General features: G+C 56.8%; 1 protein-coding gene across 1 annotated transcript in view; it reads right to left on the bottom strand.

Moving 5' to 3' along the window:
* Window positions 1-1,667: 1,667 nt before the first annotated feature.
* Window positions 1,668-14,508, bottom strand: part of UNC13A (unc-13 homolog A) — a 36,054-nt gene continuing 23,213 nt past the window's right edge. The window contains exons 26-45 of the mRNA XM_054396348.1: window positions 14,129-14,262; window positions 13,827-13,912; window positions 13,462-13,588; window positions 13,281-13,377; window positions 13,014-13,157; window positions 12,392-12,475; window positions 12,031-12,108; window positions 11,664-11,752; window positions 11,374-11,526; window positions 11,100-11,223; window positions 9,580-9,585; window positions 7,887-7,925; window positions 6,834-6,863; window positions 5,586-5,642; window positions 5,311-5,391; window positions 5,038-5,185; window positions 4,015-4,071; window positions 2,445-2,537; window positions 2,207-2,366; window positions 1,668-1,956 (exon numbers count right to left, since the gene is read on the bottom strand). Coding sequence (XP_054252323.1) covers window positions 1,668-1,956; window positions 2,207-2,366; window positions 2,445-2,537; window positions 4,015-4,071; window positions 5,038-5,185; window positions 5,311-5,391; window positions 5,586-5,642; window positions 6,834-6,863; window positions 7,887-7,925; window positions 9,580-9,585; window positions 11,100-11,223; window positions 11,374-11,526; window positions 11,664-11,752; window positions 12,031-12,108; window positions 12,392-12,475; window positions 13,014-13,157; window positions 13,281-13,377; window positions 13,462-13,588; window positions 13,827-13,912; window positions 14,129-14,262 — 2,076 coding nt within the window. The remainder of the gene's footprint in view (window positions 1,957-2,206; window positions 2,367-2,444; window positions 2,538-4,014; window positions 4,072-5,037; window positions 5,186-5,310; window positions 5,392-5,585; window positions 5,643-6,833; window positions 6,864-7,886; window positions 7,926-9,579; window positions 9,586-11,099; window positions 11,224-11,373; window positions 11,527-11,663; window positions 11,753-12,030; window positions 12,109-12,391; window positions 12,476-13,013; window positions 13,158-13,280; window positions 13,378-13,461; window positions 13,589-13,826; window positions 13,913-14,128; window positions 14,263-14,508) is intronic.

Here is a 14,508-nt window from a genome sequence, read left to right as displayed (position 1 = left end):
TAAAATCTTTTCTAAGATTCCTGTATCCTGTCACTTCCAATTCTTAATTCTTTCCCCTCCATGCTGCACTGGGGTGGGAGCAGGAATGCAGAGTACCTTGGTGCCTGCCCTCCCACCCTCCCACAATTGTAGCAGCAATGAAGGGTGTGCTTTTTAATGTCAGTTATAATAAAATATTTTTACAGAGCCCAAAATTTTCAAAATAGTGCAAAACATCTCACTGTCATGCATCCAAGGTAGCTGCCGCCGGCGGTGCCGCACGGGGTGGTACAGACACACAGGCATCGGTGACACGTGCTACAGGAGCAAATTGGTCAGTTCAATCACATGCCAAACAGGACAGTTTGGGGAGGGGGGCACAGGGCCAGGGCACACCATGGTTGAGGGGTGCAGGGCTGAGCCCCAGCCTGGCCGTGCAGGAGCAGCGGTTAGAAAAGAGGTGTAAACGTTGAACAGAAACAAGAGAGGAAAGTTAAACCTTTTGGTCCAAGGAAAACCCTATAGAAAAGGACCATGAGGGCTAGTCAGGGTACCCTGTTTTGGGATGGGGACAGAACTGAGGGATCTAGATTGACTTTGCAGGGTCAACAGGACTCTGTCTTCCCCAATACTTAGGGCGAGCTGGCCAGCTGGGGTGGTCATCACCAGCACAACGCATCCTGGCCTCTCAGACACTCGCACGAGACACACACCACTGATCACACACAAATGGTGGTTAATGGGAAACTGGGGAGGGAGGGTGTCCTCCAGGCTGGAAGTGGGAAGGGTCTTGTTTGCACCAAGGAGTTCTCACAGGTGCTGCTGCACTGCATAGGGGCCAGAGCAAAGAGGGACGAGGCTCTCTGCTCCAGTGCTGCCAGCCCTCACCCCCAAGCCCTGGCACCCTGGGGGCAGCAGTGGGGCAGCCCACAATGGCAGCAAGGCAGGGAAGACAGGCTATGGGCCAGGGCCTGCTCTCTGCCACTCCTGGTCCCAGTGATGCTGCTGCCAGCCAGGGAAAGGACCCCGTGCAGGGCATGCAGGGGCTGCACCTGCTGACCCAACAGCCCCAATAGCCCTTCTGGGTGCAAAACACAGCTGTCCAGGTGCCCTGTGTATGTACAACTATTTACATATCTACAGGATGCTCAGAGGGTGGGAACCTCCCTGTCCCTTCAGGCACCCAACAATGCTCAAGGGATGGGGACAACAGGCAACTATGCTGTGCCAGCCACTCACCAACACCCCTGGGCAGGATGAAATACACACACACAAACACATACACACACACATCCCAGGCATCTCCCTTTGTTGCTTGATGAGGTTTGGCACTGGATAGGACATGTAGGGTCAGGGATGGGCCATTGAGATTCCTCCATCTCAGACAGGCTGGGAAGGGGCAACTCTGTCCCACCACCCAACCTGCGGTCCAGCTCTTCCCTGCAGCCCCCACCAAACCCAGCATCTTCCCATCAGGGTGGGATGGGGGCATGGCTATGCTCTGCACTGTCACCCAGCCAGTCTGGTCAAGGGAGGGATGGAGAGGGGGGGTCTGTCACTGCAGCCACATTCCCCTTTCACCCACACCAGGGCCAGGAAGGAGACTCCTCTTGTGGCCACTCTTATGGCTTATACATGGCTGGAGGATGCTGTAGGAAAGGGGAGAAGGGAGGTGGGGTAGAAGGTGTTTAACTGCTGCCCTCCTCAGCCGAGCGTGTGTCTGACTTGAGCTTGACGAACTCCTTGGCCACCTCATCGTTGTTGCGCTGGGAGAGGATGCGGAGCACAGTGAGGCCAGTGTCATCCATGTGGATGCGTCGGCCCAGGGGCAGCCAGCAGGCACAGCCAGGTCGCTGCAGGATGTCCCGGAGCTGCAGGACAGCCATGCCCACTGTCCGGTCCTCCCGGGCGAAGCAGTAATCCTTCACACACACCTGCAGCTCGTAGCACTCGGGACCCGTCTCTGTCCCCAGCGTGCTGCAGGGTTAAGGCACAGGCAGTATTGGCCTCCTAGCTCTGTCACAGCACCCCCCACCCAGCCCCTAAAAAAGTTGTGGGTTTTATTGTTTTGGGTTTTTTTCACAGTCCTTGCTTTCACCCATGAGGAAACATCTCAAACATCTCCAGGGGAGAAGTAAACTCAGTGGCAGATCCCAGGAGGAAGGGGTCTCCACATCACCCACATCTCCAGCATGCTCCCATATCCCCAGCCCCGCAGTGCACTCACAACTGGAAGCTCTCGTTGTACTTGGGAGCCCAGCTGTTGTTCTTGGATTTGGTGGCAAATTTCCTCTTCTTGTCACTGAGGTGGGGCCCAATGATGTTGACCTCTATGAAGGGCCGGAAAATGCCTGATGTCTGCCACTTGAGGTCATTTGCAGCCACCACTGAAAGAAGGGGACATGAGGGGCTCGCAGGGCACTGTCATCTGCCAGACCCTGGCATTCCCATCCAGCAGAACCCACCTTTGACAGTGACTTTGTGTTCGCCAGTGCCAGGGTGGGTGAGGAGCTCCACGTGGATAGACACCTCCCCAACAGGGTCATCCACACCAGAGCCTGCATGGCAAAGGGCAGAGACATGAGTGCTTGTTCCCTCTGTGTTCCTAATGTCCCCTACCCACCACCAACCCCACTGGAGGAGGCATGTCACCCACCACAGGGCAGGAGGGGGTGAGCAGTAGGATTTGGCCGAATGTGGCCTCTGCCAAAGAATTCTGGGGACAGTAGCACAGTTGAAGCAACTGTCAAGGATGGCTGGGGCTGGGACCAGGCTGGGCTGTGGAAGGACATCTGCTGCACCAGATGGCTCTTTGTCATCCCACCCCACATAAGCAGGGACCAATGTGTCCCCCTTGCCCAGGCAGGGGCTGAGATTCAGGTATCACCACAGTGAGCACAGGGGATGGGGTAGGGGCAGCATTGTCAGTGCTCTATGCACAGCTATGAGCATGGGCCCTGCACTGGGCAGTAGAGACTCAGTCTGGCCCTTGTGCCACATGGTGGCCATACCCCTGCTACGGGCTCAGGGCTGACTGTCCCCTCTTGTCTCCTCTTCAATTTAGGGACTACATCAAGCCCTGGGGTTCCCAAGCCTGGGGAACTCGGGTGACCTGCAACCAACAGCCCAGCTCACACCCTCTCTCCCAAGAGCTGCATGCATCCATGAGTGAAGGAGGGGGTACAAGGCAGAGGAACAGGCTCTATGGGTCCGACAGGGCCAACAAGATCAAACTGAGCACAGCAGGAAGCTCCCAGGGTGGATAAAAGTGCAAAGGAGGCCACAGCCCCACGTGTCACTGCATCTCTCACCCGGTTCAAGGGTGTCAGGCTGGGGGGAAGGCAGAGGATGGCAAACTCTCCTCTCCATCCACCTTCATCCTCCGTCCCATCCTTGGTGCCCCATCCCCTCAGGCACCCACCACCTGGGCAATGCAGCATGCTGAGCCAAAATGGAGGCAATGGTGGGCAAGGGGGGGTGTCTAGGTACAGGAGGCCAAGCATGGGGTGCAGTCCCAGCCCCTCTGGCAAGGTGCAGTGGAGGTCAAGCTGGGCCATGGTGCTGGACTCATTCCTGATGCAGGCAGACAGAGCTTGCCAGAGCAAGGCTGGTAATGGTCCTCCTGGCAGCAAAGTGGATGGGAGGGGGACAGTCACAGCCTCCCCTGAAGTCACACAGCCCAAAGGAACAGCTGCCCAGTTTGCAGAGAAATTGTGGCAGGGGCCCGACCCCCAGGCAGGACCAAAGGGGACAATGCAGGGTGCCCAGACCTTGCAAGCGAAGATGGGCACCCAACCCCATGGGGCACAGCCCTCCTCCCTGGTCTGGGGGGGTGGTCAATATGGCTGAGCACAGTTCCTCCAAAGTGGCTCTGAGAGTACATCTGTGGGCTCCAGATCAGCCCAAGCTAGGAGTCTCCAAGAACAGAGGTGCTAAGAAGGGGATCCTGGCCACACCAGCCCATGGTGCTAGAACTGTTCCTAGCCCAGGCTGGCAGTAGCAGGCAGGCGCAGGGTGGGTGAGCAGCACACGTACCCTTCTCAGGATAAATCTCTTCACTAAGGGTAAACCTAATGCCTTTCCCACCATGAACTAGCGGGAAGGAGGAAGAGACACAGACATGGCGCAGACAAAGAGGAGGAAGGAGACAAAGTGCATGAGGGACAGGAACAGTGAAAGAGGAGGAGAAGAGAGAGAGAGAGAGAGAGAGAGAGAGAGATCAGATCTTGCAGACAGATGGACGGCTGAGTATCCAGACAACACTGCAGCAGCAAAGGAGTGCTGGGTGCCACCCAGCTCGTAGCCCAGGGGATTCTGGGGCCAGACTGCACCCAGGAGTGTTGGCACCCACCAGACTCAACCCCACCCCCTCCACATAGCTGGCACAGACAGGACAGATGCCCCTTTGCAGGAGATGCACAGACAGCAAATGCACATCCCACTCCACAAGGACACAAACAAGCTTGGCTGAGGCACTATGCCCATGGCTGCCACGGGGCATCTCTGTCCCCCGCTTGAGTGGCCAAGAGACAAAAGAAAGGGTGGATCCAAAATCATGGAGTGTGTGGGGCACCCAGCATGCCCAGGACAGGCCCTGGCACAGCATCCAGATCTAGCCAATCCTGCAAGGGGTCTGAGCCCTGGCCATCCTGGCACCACTCAGGCAAGACTGGCAGCTCCAAGGCAGCACTGGACCAGTGTCTGTGCTGGGTCACAGGGGCCATCCAGTGGGGACAATCAGCATGCCAGAGGGTGACCTTCTCTCCCAACCACAGGCCTCATTTCTGTTGCAGCCCAGACATGTGCTGGCACTGGAAACATATTCTTCTTGTTGGTGGGGGATTTAGGAGTGCCAGGCTGCCTTTAGGCACCCATGGACCCTCTTCACCTGCAAACTATGGAAGCAAAAAGCCTTTCCATCCCCACTCATCCCTCCCATCCCTTTACAAGTTTGGCTGGGACCCCTAACCCCACTGTGACAGAGGCAGGGTGTGGTCCTGGCCAAGGGACAGCTTGACTGGCAGGGCAGGGGGGGGTGGTCAGGGCAGAGTATCCTACCCTGTGAAGCCTGAGTCTGCACAAAGGTCTTGATGAGGAGGTCAGTGGCCTGAGTGTAGAGGGACAGGGCGTAGCGCAAGGACTGCAGGTCAGGGCTCTTCTCCAAGAATGTCTTCTTCAGCCCCACACCACCAGCATGGAAGTATTGCTGCAGAAGGCAGACAGCCACAGGGTTCTCAGCAGCTCTGCTTGAGCCTCCTCAGTGCCCCACTAGGTCTGTGCCTCAGGCCAGAACCCTCAGGGGCAGCCCCTCATCCCTCAGAGTGCCCTCACCTTGATGGTGTCCAGTGCCAGCTCCACCACTGCACATTGCTTTGGGGTCAGGCTCTTGGCTTCCTCTCGTACCATATGGTCCTGCCAGGTGCAAATCCTGCTCTCAGCATGGCACCAGGGCACCACTCCCCTTGCCCCAGCCATGCCAGCACATAGGCACCAGGTGGTGTGCAACAGTGCCACTGCCAACACACAAGGTATCACCCAAGCTAGCACAGATTGGGGTTCAAACCACCTGCCCCCCCTCACCCTTAGCCCAGCCTCCTAGCCCTCACCTTCAGCTTTGAGAGCTGCCCCAGCTCCTTGGCTGCATTGAAAATCATCTGTGTGCCCTGCAGAGAGCAAAGAGAGAGGAGTGCTCCTGGTGAGCAGCTGGGATGGGAGATGTCATGGCCAGGTTGGGCACGTAGTGCCAGGAGCTTGCTGCAGCTCCAGGACCTCCCCTGGCTCCCCAGGTTCCAGGGGGCTGGAGGGGTGCTCCTCAGAGAGGCACAAGGGCCACCAGCCATGCCAAGTATGGATATGTAGGTGCAGCATTGGCAGCTCCCATCCCAGCCTCCATATTCTCAGAATAGTTGTGTGGTTGGGGGCAGGACATCACCCTGGCACCAGGAAACTCACACCGTGCTCAGCACAAACAATTTGGCTCAAAGGTGCCATCTTGCTCCCTGTAGTGCCCAAGCAGCCACTTCCACATCCAACAGAGCCCAGCATGGCACACCACTGCCACTGCATGGACATTGTGTCATACCAGGACAGGGGAGCAGAGAGCGAGTGCAGGGGGACAGCAGGCACAAGGAGGATGTGGTGTGGTCGCCCTGTACTCCATGACACAGGCAGCCAAATCAAACACCCCCCTGCCACCCAGACCCTTGCCCACTTCCAGCCTCAGCCCCAGAGATTCATGGCCCCTTTGCACTTCAGACAGCACCACAGATGAGAGTCTCTGGCTGCCTTCACCTGCCCTGTTGCTTTGCCTCCCCTATGGCTGGGCACCCTGATGACATTCCATGGTGCTCACCAGCACAGCTCCTAGGGATGCAGCCCCATGGCACAGGCAGATCCTGTTCACCTCCCTGGCCTGGCACCTGCTTACCATGCTGAGGACAAGCTCCCCTTCTCGAGCCCTACAGTGTGCAGCATGCAACTGGGTAAACTGGGCTCCAGTGGGGCAGAGCCAATGGTTCCTACCTCCTTCCCCTTCCTGGCACCAGAGGCTCCTGTCCTTCCCAAACAATGAAAAACTGAGGCATCTATACCACTAAACATTTCCTTCGGCAGGGATCTGCTCCCCCATGCCCTCATTTTGTTACCCCACATTATCCCTTTGTATCATACATCTCCCCCCACCCCATGTTCTGTCCCATTAAAGGGAGCTGGGGACACTGGTGTCACCCAAACAAAGCACGGCGGGACATTGTAGTGATGCAGGATCCCCCCATCCCACAGCACACAGGTCAAGGGACCAGGAGACGAGAGGAGGGACCAGAGCCAAGTGGGGAGCAGAAGAGCCATATCCTTACTTCAGTGTGACTGGGTAGCTTCACCCTGCTCTGGAAGAGAACAGCAAGGGACAATTAATGGTGGTCCCAGTAGCAGTCAGCTGTGGGCCCAGGCCCCCCACATCCCCCAGCTATGTGGGTTTTGGCAGCACCCAGTTCTCTCCTGGTGAGACTGGTTCAGCACCTGCAAAGGCTCAGACCTGGGCACTTGCCAGTGAACTTATGCAGAGTGTTCCAAGTCTCTTCATGAGCCAGGGCAGGCTTGCTCCTCACCTTGTCTGGGGCTGAGGATGTAGAAGGAGGTGGAGGAAAGCAGCTTGCTCAGCATGCTCACAAACTGGGGCAGGACCCAGCACCCCTTGTGAGAGGAGGGAGAAGCTGGGGGAGCCACAGCCATTGTCCAAACAGATGCCAGCTTGGCTCTTCCTGTGATCTGGGTTTTGGGAGCAGGCAGCCTGGAGAGCTGTGCTAGGCCCCCAACCCAGCAGTGAAAATACCCAGGGGCAGAGCTGCCTGCTTGGACAAAACCCTTTTAGCAAGTTCTGGGACTTGGATGAGGCCCCCTAATCATCAAGAAGAAGCAGGATCAGAAGTTCAGGGGATCTCAGCAGCACCACGACCCCCAGTGTACCCTGCACATTCCTCAGCATCCTCAAGTTTACTTCTTCCTGAGTGCCCAGCACTGGGATAGGTTTGCATCTGGCATCTCTGGTGCTCGAGCACCCCCTTCCACACACTGTGCCAGCCAGACACCTGCAGAATGCCATGAGGCAGTGTCTTCCTTGCCTACTGGGGATGCACAACACCCCACAGACCCACCCACAGGGGCTAAACACAAAAGACCTGCTCTCTGCCCCAGGCAACACAGAAACAGGTGACTGAGCCTGTCCTGCACGCAGGCAGCACGGCCAGACACCATGGCAAACCTCAACATGACAACATGGCACACAGGCAACACATCCAGACAGCATGACAGAGGAAGCACAGACAAGCCTGGACCTCCACAGCAGGTGGGTGTGGAGCCACAAGAGTGGCCACGGGGCAGTGACACATATGGAGCCCACAGCTATTTACCTTCTCTGTCCCCTTGCCATGTTTTCTCAAGAGCGTGCCCTGTAGAAGCAACGTCAGAGGGTGAGTGGTAGGAGTGGGAGATGGGACACAAAGGAGGTAGGGCAAGGCTGGGCACACTGGGTGGCCACAAGCTGGTGGCAAAGACATCTCTGAGCTCCAAAAGGAAGCCAGAGCCAATAGTGGACTGGTCACTGTTGATCTGCTGGGCTCATGAGGGAATGCTCCCCAGAAGGATACTAGTCAGCGAGGGACTGGTGTCTTTGGGATGCTGTGCCAGCAGATCCGCACTGGAATGCAGCAGCGCTGAGAGAGAATTGGTCCCCACACTGGGATGCTGGGCTTATAGGTAGCTGATCCCTGCTGGAATACAAAGATGCTGAGCCCACAGGGGATAGGTCCCAGCTGGTCTATAGGAAGGCAGGTGCTGGCTGGCACTGTGTGGGCAGCCTCTGGTGCCTCCACACTCTCCCTCAACCCCAGCAGATGCTCACAGTAGTGCTGGGCCCAGTGACAACCCCACACTGACTCAGGCCCAGCAGTAGCTAGAACAACAGTATAAAACAAGAGGGGTTCCTAACCAGCTCTCAGGGTGGGGCTGGGGCACATCCAAATCAGGAGTGGGTGGAAGGGGGTCAGCTGACAGAGAAGCCTGCAGGAGAGGCTAGCAGCACAGTTAGGGCCAAGTGCAGCAGCCAGAAGGGTTTCTTGCCCTGGAGGGAAACTGAGGCACAGGGTGAGAATATTGTACCCCATAGAAATGACATGGGGTGAGGTCTGAGGGGAGGTTCAGCCCTAGGCTGCCTGGATCTCTCCAAACTCTGCTGTTGAAAACAAAAAGTGTTGGGTGACACAGGAGGGACCATTCTTCCCTCAGAGATTGGCATCCAGCACCCTACCACCTGCACTTGCACCACTGCTTCTGCCTGTGAAGGTTTCTGCCAGTCGGAGTTAGGGGGAGCAGGACTGGAGGCAGCCATGGCCCTTTTCTTGCCCTGCAGAGCATAAGCCCATGGCCACAAACTGAGCAGTAGACAGAAGGAAATTACTCGGTCAAAGCCATGCAAAGACCCAGCAGCAATGCCGAGAACCCAATCTGGGCTCCCAGGGCCATACCCAGACCACAGAAAACATCTCACAACTCGTGCCAGCAGCCTGCCCACTGCTGAGCAACTGGGCCAGGGACCCTCATGTACCAGCAAGGTGCTCCCTTAGTCCCCACAGCAGCCACAGCCACAGCCAAGGCCTCAAAGGGAAGCTGAGGCTGAAGGGGTCAGAAAGAGCAGCCCTGGCTGCCCGGCACGTGCCACCCCCCTGCTCGTGTCTCCAGTGGCCTCTCTCACCCTCGGCATGGAGCAAGATGACATCAGCCTGGGTCTGGCTGTCTCTGATTATGTGACATTGCCCTATCACTGTCCCCTCTCTCCCCACCACCAAGCCTTGCACCTCCCCACATCCAGGCATCACAAATCTGCCCAGGAGCTTTCTGCCTCCAAACCCAGGTGGGGCCGTGGATAGACACCCACCAGGAGCCAGCGGGCAGCATGAGAATGGGGAACCACAGAGGTGGACCAAGTTGGGAGCCAAAGGAGGGAGTGGGCAGGGCACGGGCAGCCACACAAGACAAAAACCGTCGAGGCCAGGACTGACACACAGCAGACAGACAGACAGACAGACAAGGAGCTGCCGTACTTACAATCATCTGCCATTGAGAGGCGAGTGGAACAAGTGGAGAGAACAACCATCACATGAGTGCCCACCTCCTTCTCCAGCCTCCCCATCCCCAGCTGCTCCACAGCTGGGTACCCAGCCACACCCCCACCCCTGCCAGCCAGAAGGGGTGGAAGAGACAGGGATGCCCCCATCTGACATGCCACAGCACTCAGCATTATGCCCTGCCACAGCCACCACAGCCCCAAAGTGCCCCCAGCCCAACCTGCCCAGTCCTGGCTCTGCCCCAAGGCCACTCAGCTGCAGAGAGCTGGCAGATCCCATGTGAGTTTTGGCTCTGACACTCAGCTCCATGTCACCAAACCGCACAGCCACCCCTAGGCTGGAGCCCAGAGCCACCCTAGGCAGCCTTGTCCCTTGCTGTAGGAACCAGGCCCAGCACAGCCCCCTCCAAGGACTGCCTCTGCTCAGGACAATTGGTCAGCAGACCCACACGTACGTGCCACCTCCTCTGCACCCTGCACAGGGCTCTTTGCCTCCAGAATATGGAATAGCAACACATGGCTGGGAAGGGACAGAGAGAGACTGGGATGGAGACTGGCACCCAGTGGCACCAGTGTTCCTGCTAGATTTGCTGGGAGCAATGCAAGGCTGGCCTGAGCCAGGCTCTGGGCAGAGACAAGGTACCAGTGAGGTGGCACCACTAAGGGGTAACAGGTCACCAATATCCTTTACAGACACAGCACAAGGAGCCCACAGTCCCAGAAAGGTGATGCAGAGATCAGTGGCTCCAGAGCCTAAACTCAGCTTTGTGATAGGGACAAAAGCCACCTAGAGTGACAAGGACAGAGGTGTGGCTGGCTCAGAGCCCTCAGTGTCACTTTCCTGCCTGACTCCAAGAGAACTGCTGTCCCAGGAAGCTTTGGGGTACATGGCTACATTTGGGGAGGACAGAGGCACAGGGATGCCATACAGAGCCTCAAGGCCTGTAGGCAACCTCCTTCTAAGCAGGGACTTTGCTTTGCTCCCCTAGAGCCTGCTGGGCCCATGAGTAAGGAAGAGTCCAGCCTTGCTGGAGGGGGATGCCCCTCGTTACCCACATCACCTCCATCCTCATGATGCCAGTCCCTGCTCCCCAAGAAATCCCAGCCCCACAGCCAGGCTGACATGAAGTGTCTCCCTGCACTCTGAGAGCCTCTTGATTGACCTCCTGGCACAGAGACCATGGTCACAGCTGGTGCTGTTGAGAATGGCAGAGGATGCTCCCCCAGCTCAGAAGAATGGATGGAGAGGAAAGGCCCAGTGTCCCTTTTTGGTGCCAGAAGATGGCAGGAATGTCTTTTGGCAAAGCCAGCCCAGAGCATGCTAGACTGCACTGAGCACCTGGGTCAGGAATAACTTTTTCCTTCTCCGTCTTCTCCCTGGCCATGAGCTGGAAGCAGGTTCAGGGAGGCCATTTCTCCAGCATCCAGTGAGGGCACCTTGCCAGCAATGTCCCACACAGGTCCCAGTCCCAGCACCAGGGTCTCCCTCACCATCACTCACCGTCTGGTCCGTGAGTGGAGGCAAGACAATGGTCTTCTCCATCGTGTTCATCACCAGCTTCCAGAGCTCCTTCAGCACTCGCTTCAGCACTGTCTTCTCACAGATCTTGGCAAAGAGTGTCAGGCTGCAAAGAGAAGATGGAGCTGAATGTCCCAGCACAGCACCCCTGATGCCAGCCCTTGCCCAGCTATCCCGACCCTGCAGGTCCCCCACACTCCCAGGGTGGGTCAGGATCACTGAAAAATGTGTGTGTCCCTGTTGGCCCCACACTCACTTGCTGTCCAGGAGGTCCATGATGGGCTGCAGGACATTGTCAGCATCCTGTGCAACACTGCTGCAGGTGCTGGCAGGGACATTGCCAGTGCCCTTCACCTGGCCCAGGATGTCACCCATCTGCTTCACGCACTCCTCAATGTGTGGCTGGAAACTGGGGACCACAATGCTCAGGCAGCTTAGCATCTCCCACAGCCATGCCCAGGACCTGCTTGGTCAAGCAGAGAACCCAGCCAGGCCCTGCCTGTAGTTCCTTGATCCCTAAACCCACATCCTCTCAGCCAGGTGTACCTGGTGGCAAAGATTCGGCTCAGCTCATCCAGGACATTGTTGAGTTTCACCTGCAGTTCCTTGAGGATATCACTGGCTTCTGTGTCCAGCTGAAGGAGGGACAGATTGGAGAAACCATCAGGGTCCCTGGTCCAGCCCTGGGGGAATTTCTGCATCCCAAATGCATCCCTGGGCAGGGTGAAGCCCATCCATCATCTGACATGGTGGAAGAGCAGGGTGCTATGGGGTAGAATAGCATGATCCCATACAGGGGTGAGGAACCAGGGTCTGCATCCAGTGCTGTGGAGCCAGGGAAAGAACTTCCTCTGGGAAGAAGACACTGATCCAGCTCCTCCACATGGCTCCCTCCTGGACACCCAATACGCACCTCCTTACCACCCATGGCTTCAAACATCTTCTCAAGCTGGACACGGAGCTGCTGGATGTTGTTCATCAGGATGCAGGGCTGAGGGGAAAGGATGGAGAGTGGCATCAGCACCAACAAAAGTAGCCAGAACAGCTCTCTACTGCCCCAGGTCCCTCCCACCCTGTACTCTTGGACATGAGAACAGTCATGCCAGAGAGCCCTGCCTGGCAGCGTTTCAGAAACTGCCACTGGACAGAAATGAGGACAGAACCTTCCTCACGGGAACCAGCCTTGGAGCTGAGGTGAACGGCTGGGTCACCATGTGGGAACAATTCTACCTGGCAGCACCAGGCAGGTGGCAAGCAGAAGGAAGATACATCACCACTTTCTCCTTCTCCTTGGAGCAGTATGAGGCGAAATCCTTGGAGATGATCTCAGCATACTGGAGCAGCACATTGCTGATGGTCTGCAGCCAAATGATGGCAGCAGCAAAGACACCCAGACAGCAATAAAGCAGAGAGAGAAGACCACCATGAGTCCCATAGCAGTGAAACAAGCCAATGCCTGGGTAAGATCTGGGGCTCCTAGACCCTCTGGCCCCACAGATGTGTGAGGAGCTACACGAGCACAGCCACTGGAAGCCAGATCCAGCACACTTGGTTTCAGTAAGCAGCTCCATCACCCTCACAGCTCTGAGAGCATCAGCCATCAAGGCAGCACAAAACTCCCATGATGCAACGAGCCAGTGGCATTTAACTGACCTAGATTAATTGACCAATTATCTCATTATTGAGCTAATCTACTCTGCTATCATAGTTGGGGGAGCCACAGGGGCTGTGGCATGTTTGCTTGAACATGTTAGAGGTGGTGCAATCTGTGCCCTAATGTCACTGCCTGCAGCTGGACAGAACGTGACAGAGAGTGCAGGAGCCCTGGGCCAGTGCTGAGTAAAGAGTCCAAATGGTGCTGCTGGCCCAGCAGCCCCCACCCTGGTAGCTGCTCACCTTGGCAAATCTCCTCATGTAATGCCCAACAATCTGGGGGTCAGGGCACTCGAGTTTCTTGATGATCTCGAAGCTCTGGTTGAGCTGGGAGAACACATCCACCACAGAGCAAGAGAAGAGTGCGTGCTCCGATGTCTGCTGGAACTGGAGGAGTGAGAGGCAGTGTCAGCAGGATGCTGATTTTGATGGGAACACCCTGGGCATCAAGAGACAAGCCCCTTGCCCAATCCCCAGCTGCAGTTCCTGTACCAACAGTCCTGTGCATACCCCATCCTTCTTGTCCCGCTCCAGCGCTCCATGCAGGAAATCCCGGGACACCTCTTCATTCTCATCCAGCCACTGGATGACGAAGGGCTCAAACCATCTGGAAGAGAGGCCCATCCCCAATGAGGCCAGCCAGCCCCTGGGGCACAAGCACTGCCCCCCACCCACCAAGGGCTGCACTCACGCGGGGTACTCAGGCACGCGGCTCTTGAAGGCAGGCAGCTCGGTGACGTACTCATTGTAGAGCCACTTCACCTTGAAGTGCAGGTTCATGTAGTCCGCGCTCTTGCACAGGCGGTGCTTGTCGTGCTCTGCACAAGGGGAGTGTGTCCAGGCTTTGCCTCGAGCCCCAGTCCTGCAGGGAAGCTGCTCGAAGGGCAGCTCCCGGGATGCCAGGGAAATGGGGTGAAGATTGAAAAGCTTCTTGGGTGGGATTTATGCCAGGTGTTGTGTTGGTGAGGGGGTGAAATGGGTTTGGCCAGGGGACAGGTGAGGTGAGAGCATAGTGTGGCTCCTGCCTGGTTCCCCAGCCTGGCTTGGGGCACTCACCCTCCATTGCATACTTCATATCCTGAGCAAAAAGGTTCCACATCACCTCGGCACTGATCTTCCCCACATTTAGTTCCTGGGGAAACCTAGGGCGAGGGGAAAGTGGAGATGATCTCAGCATACTGGAGCAGCATAGTGGACCAGTCCTCCATGTGGAGACAGATCCCCCATACCTCTCCCCTGCCTCAATTTTCCCCATCTGTAGGTTACAACTCACTTCCAAAGGACTAAAACCACTACAGCCACTGCATTGGTATTCCCCCGGGTGCAAAGCAGGGTCCCCTTTCTCAGCACCTACTCACTGGTTCAGGCAGGGTGTGTAGGAGTTCTTGTCTTCCTCAATAATGGAGACTATCAGGGTGATGAGCTTAGACCAGAAGTCCAGGTTTTTGATGCTGGGGCCCTGCTCCTCTGGGGGCACCTCGGCTTTCTTAGTCTGGAGTGATGGGGACACAGCAGAGGCGCTGGTTAGCCTGCTCACAGTGCTCAATTTTGTGATGGGGCTAACAAAGAGGCAGGAAAGAGGCGCCCATGCAGTCCCTTCTTGTCTGGTCCCAGTCTCAACCCTACAGCACTCGGGCTCGAACACTGCCCAAGGTGTGGGGCACATTCTGCATGGTGCTGAGTGCTCTGGAGACAGAGCAGGAGGGCAGGGGATGGTGAAGGTTAGTGGGTGGCAACA

This window comes from Indicator indicator, chromosome 36, assembly GCF_027791375.1.
Source record: "Indicator indicator isolate 239-I01 chromosome 36, UM_Iind_1.1, whole genome shotgun sequence".
NCBI classification, from domain to species: domain Eukaryota; kingdom Metazoa; phylum Chordata; class Aves; order Piciformes; family Indicatoridae; genus Indicator; species Indicator indicator.
This window is presented reverse-complemented; position numbering and strand designations above follow the sequence as displayed.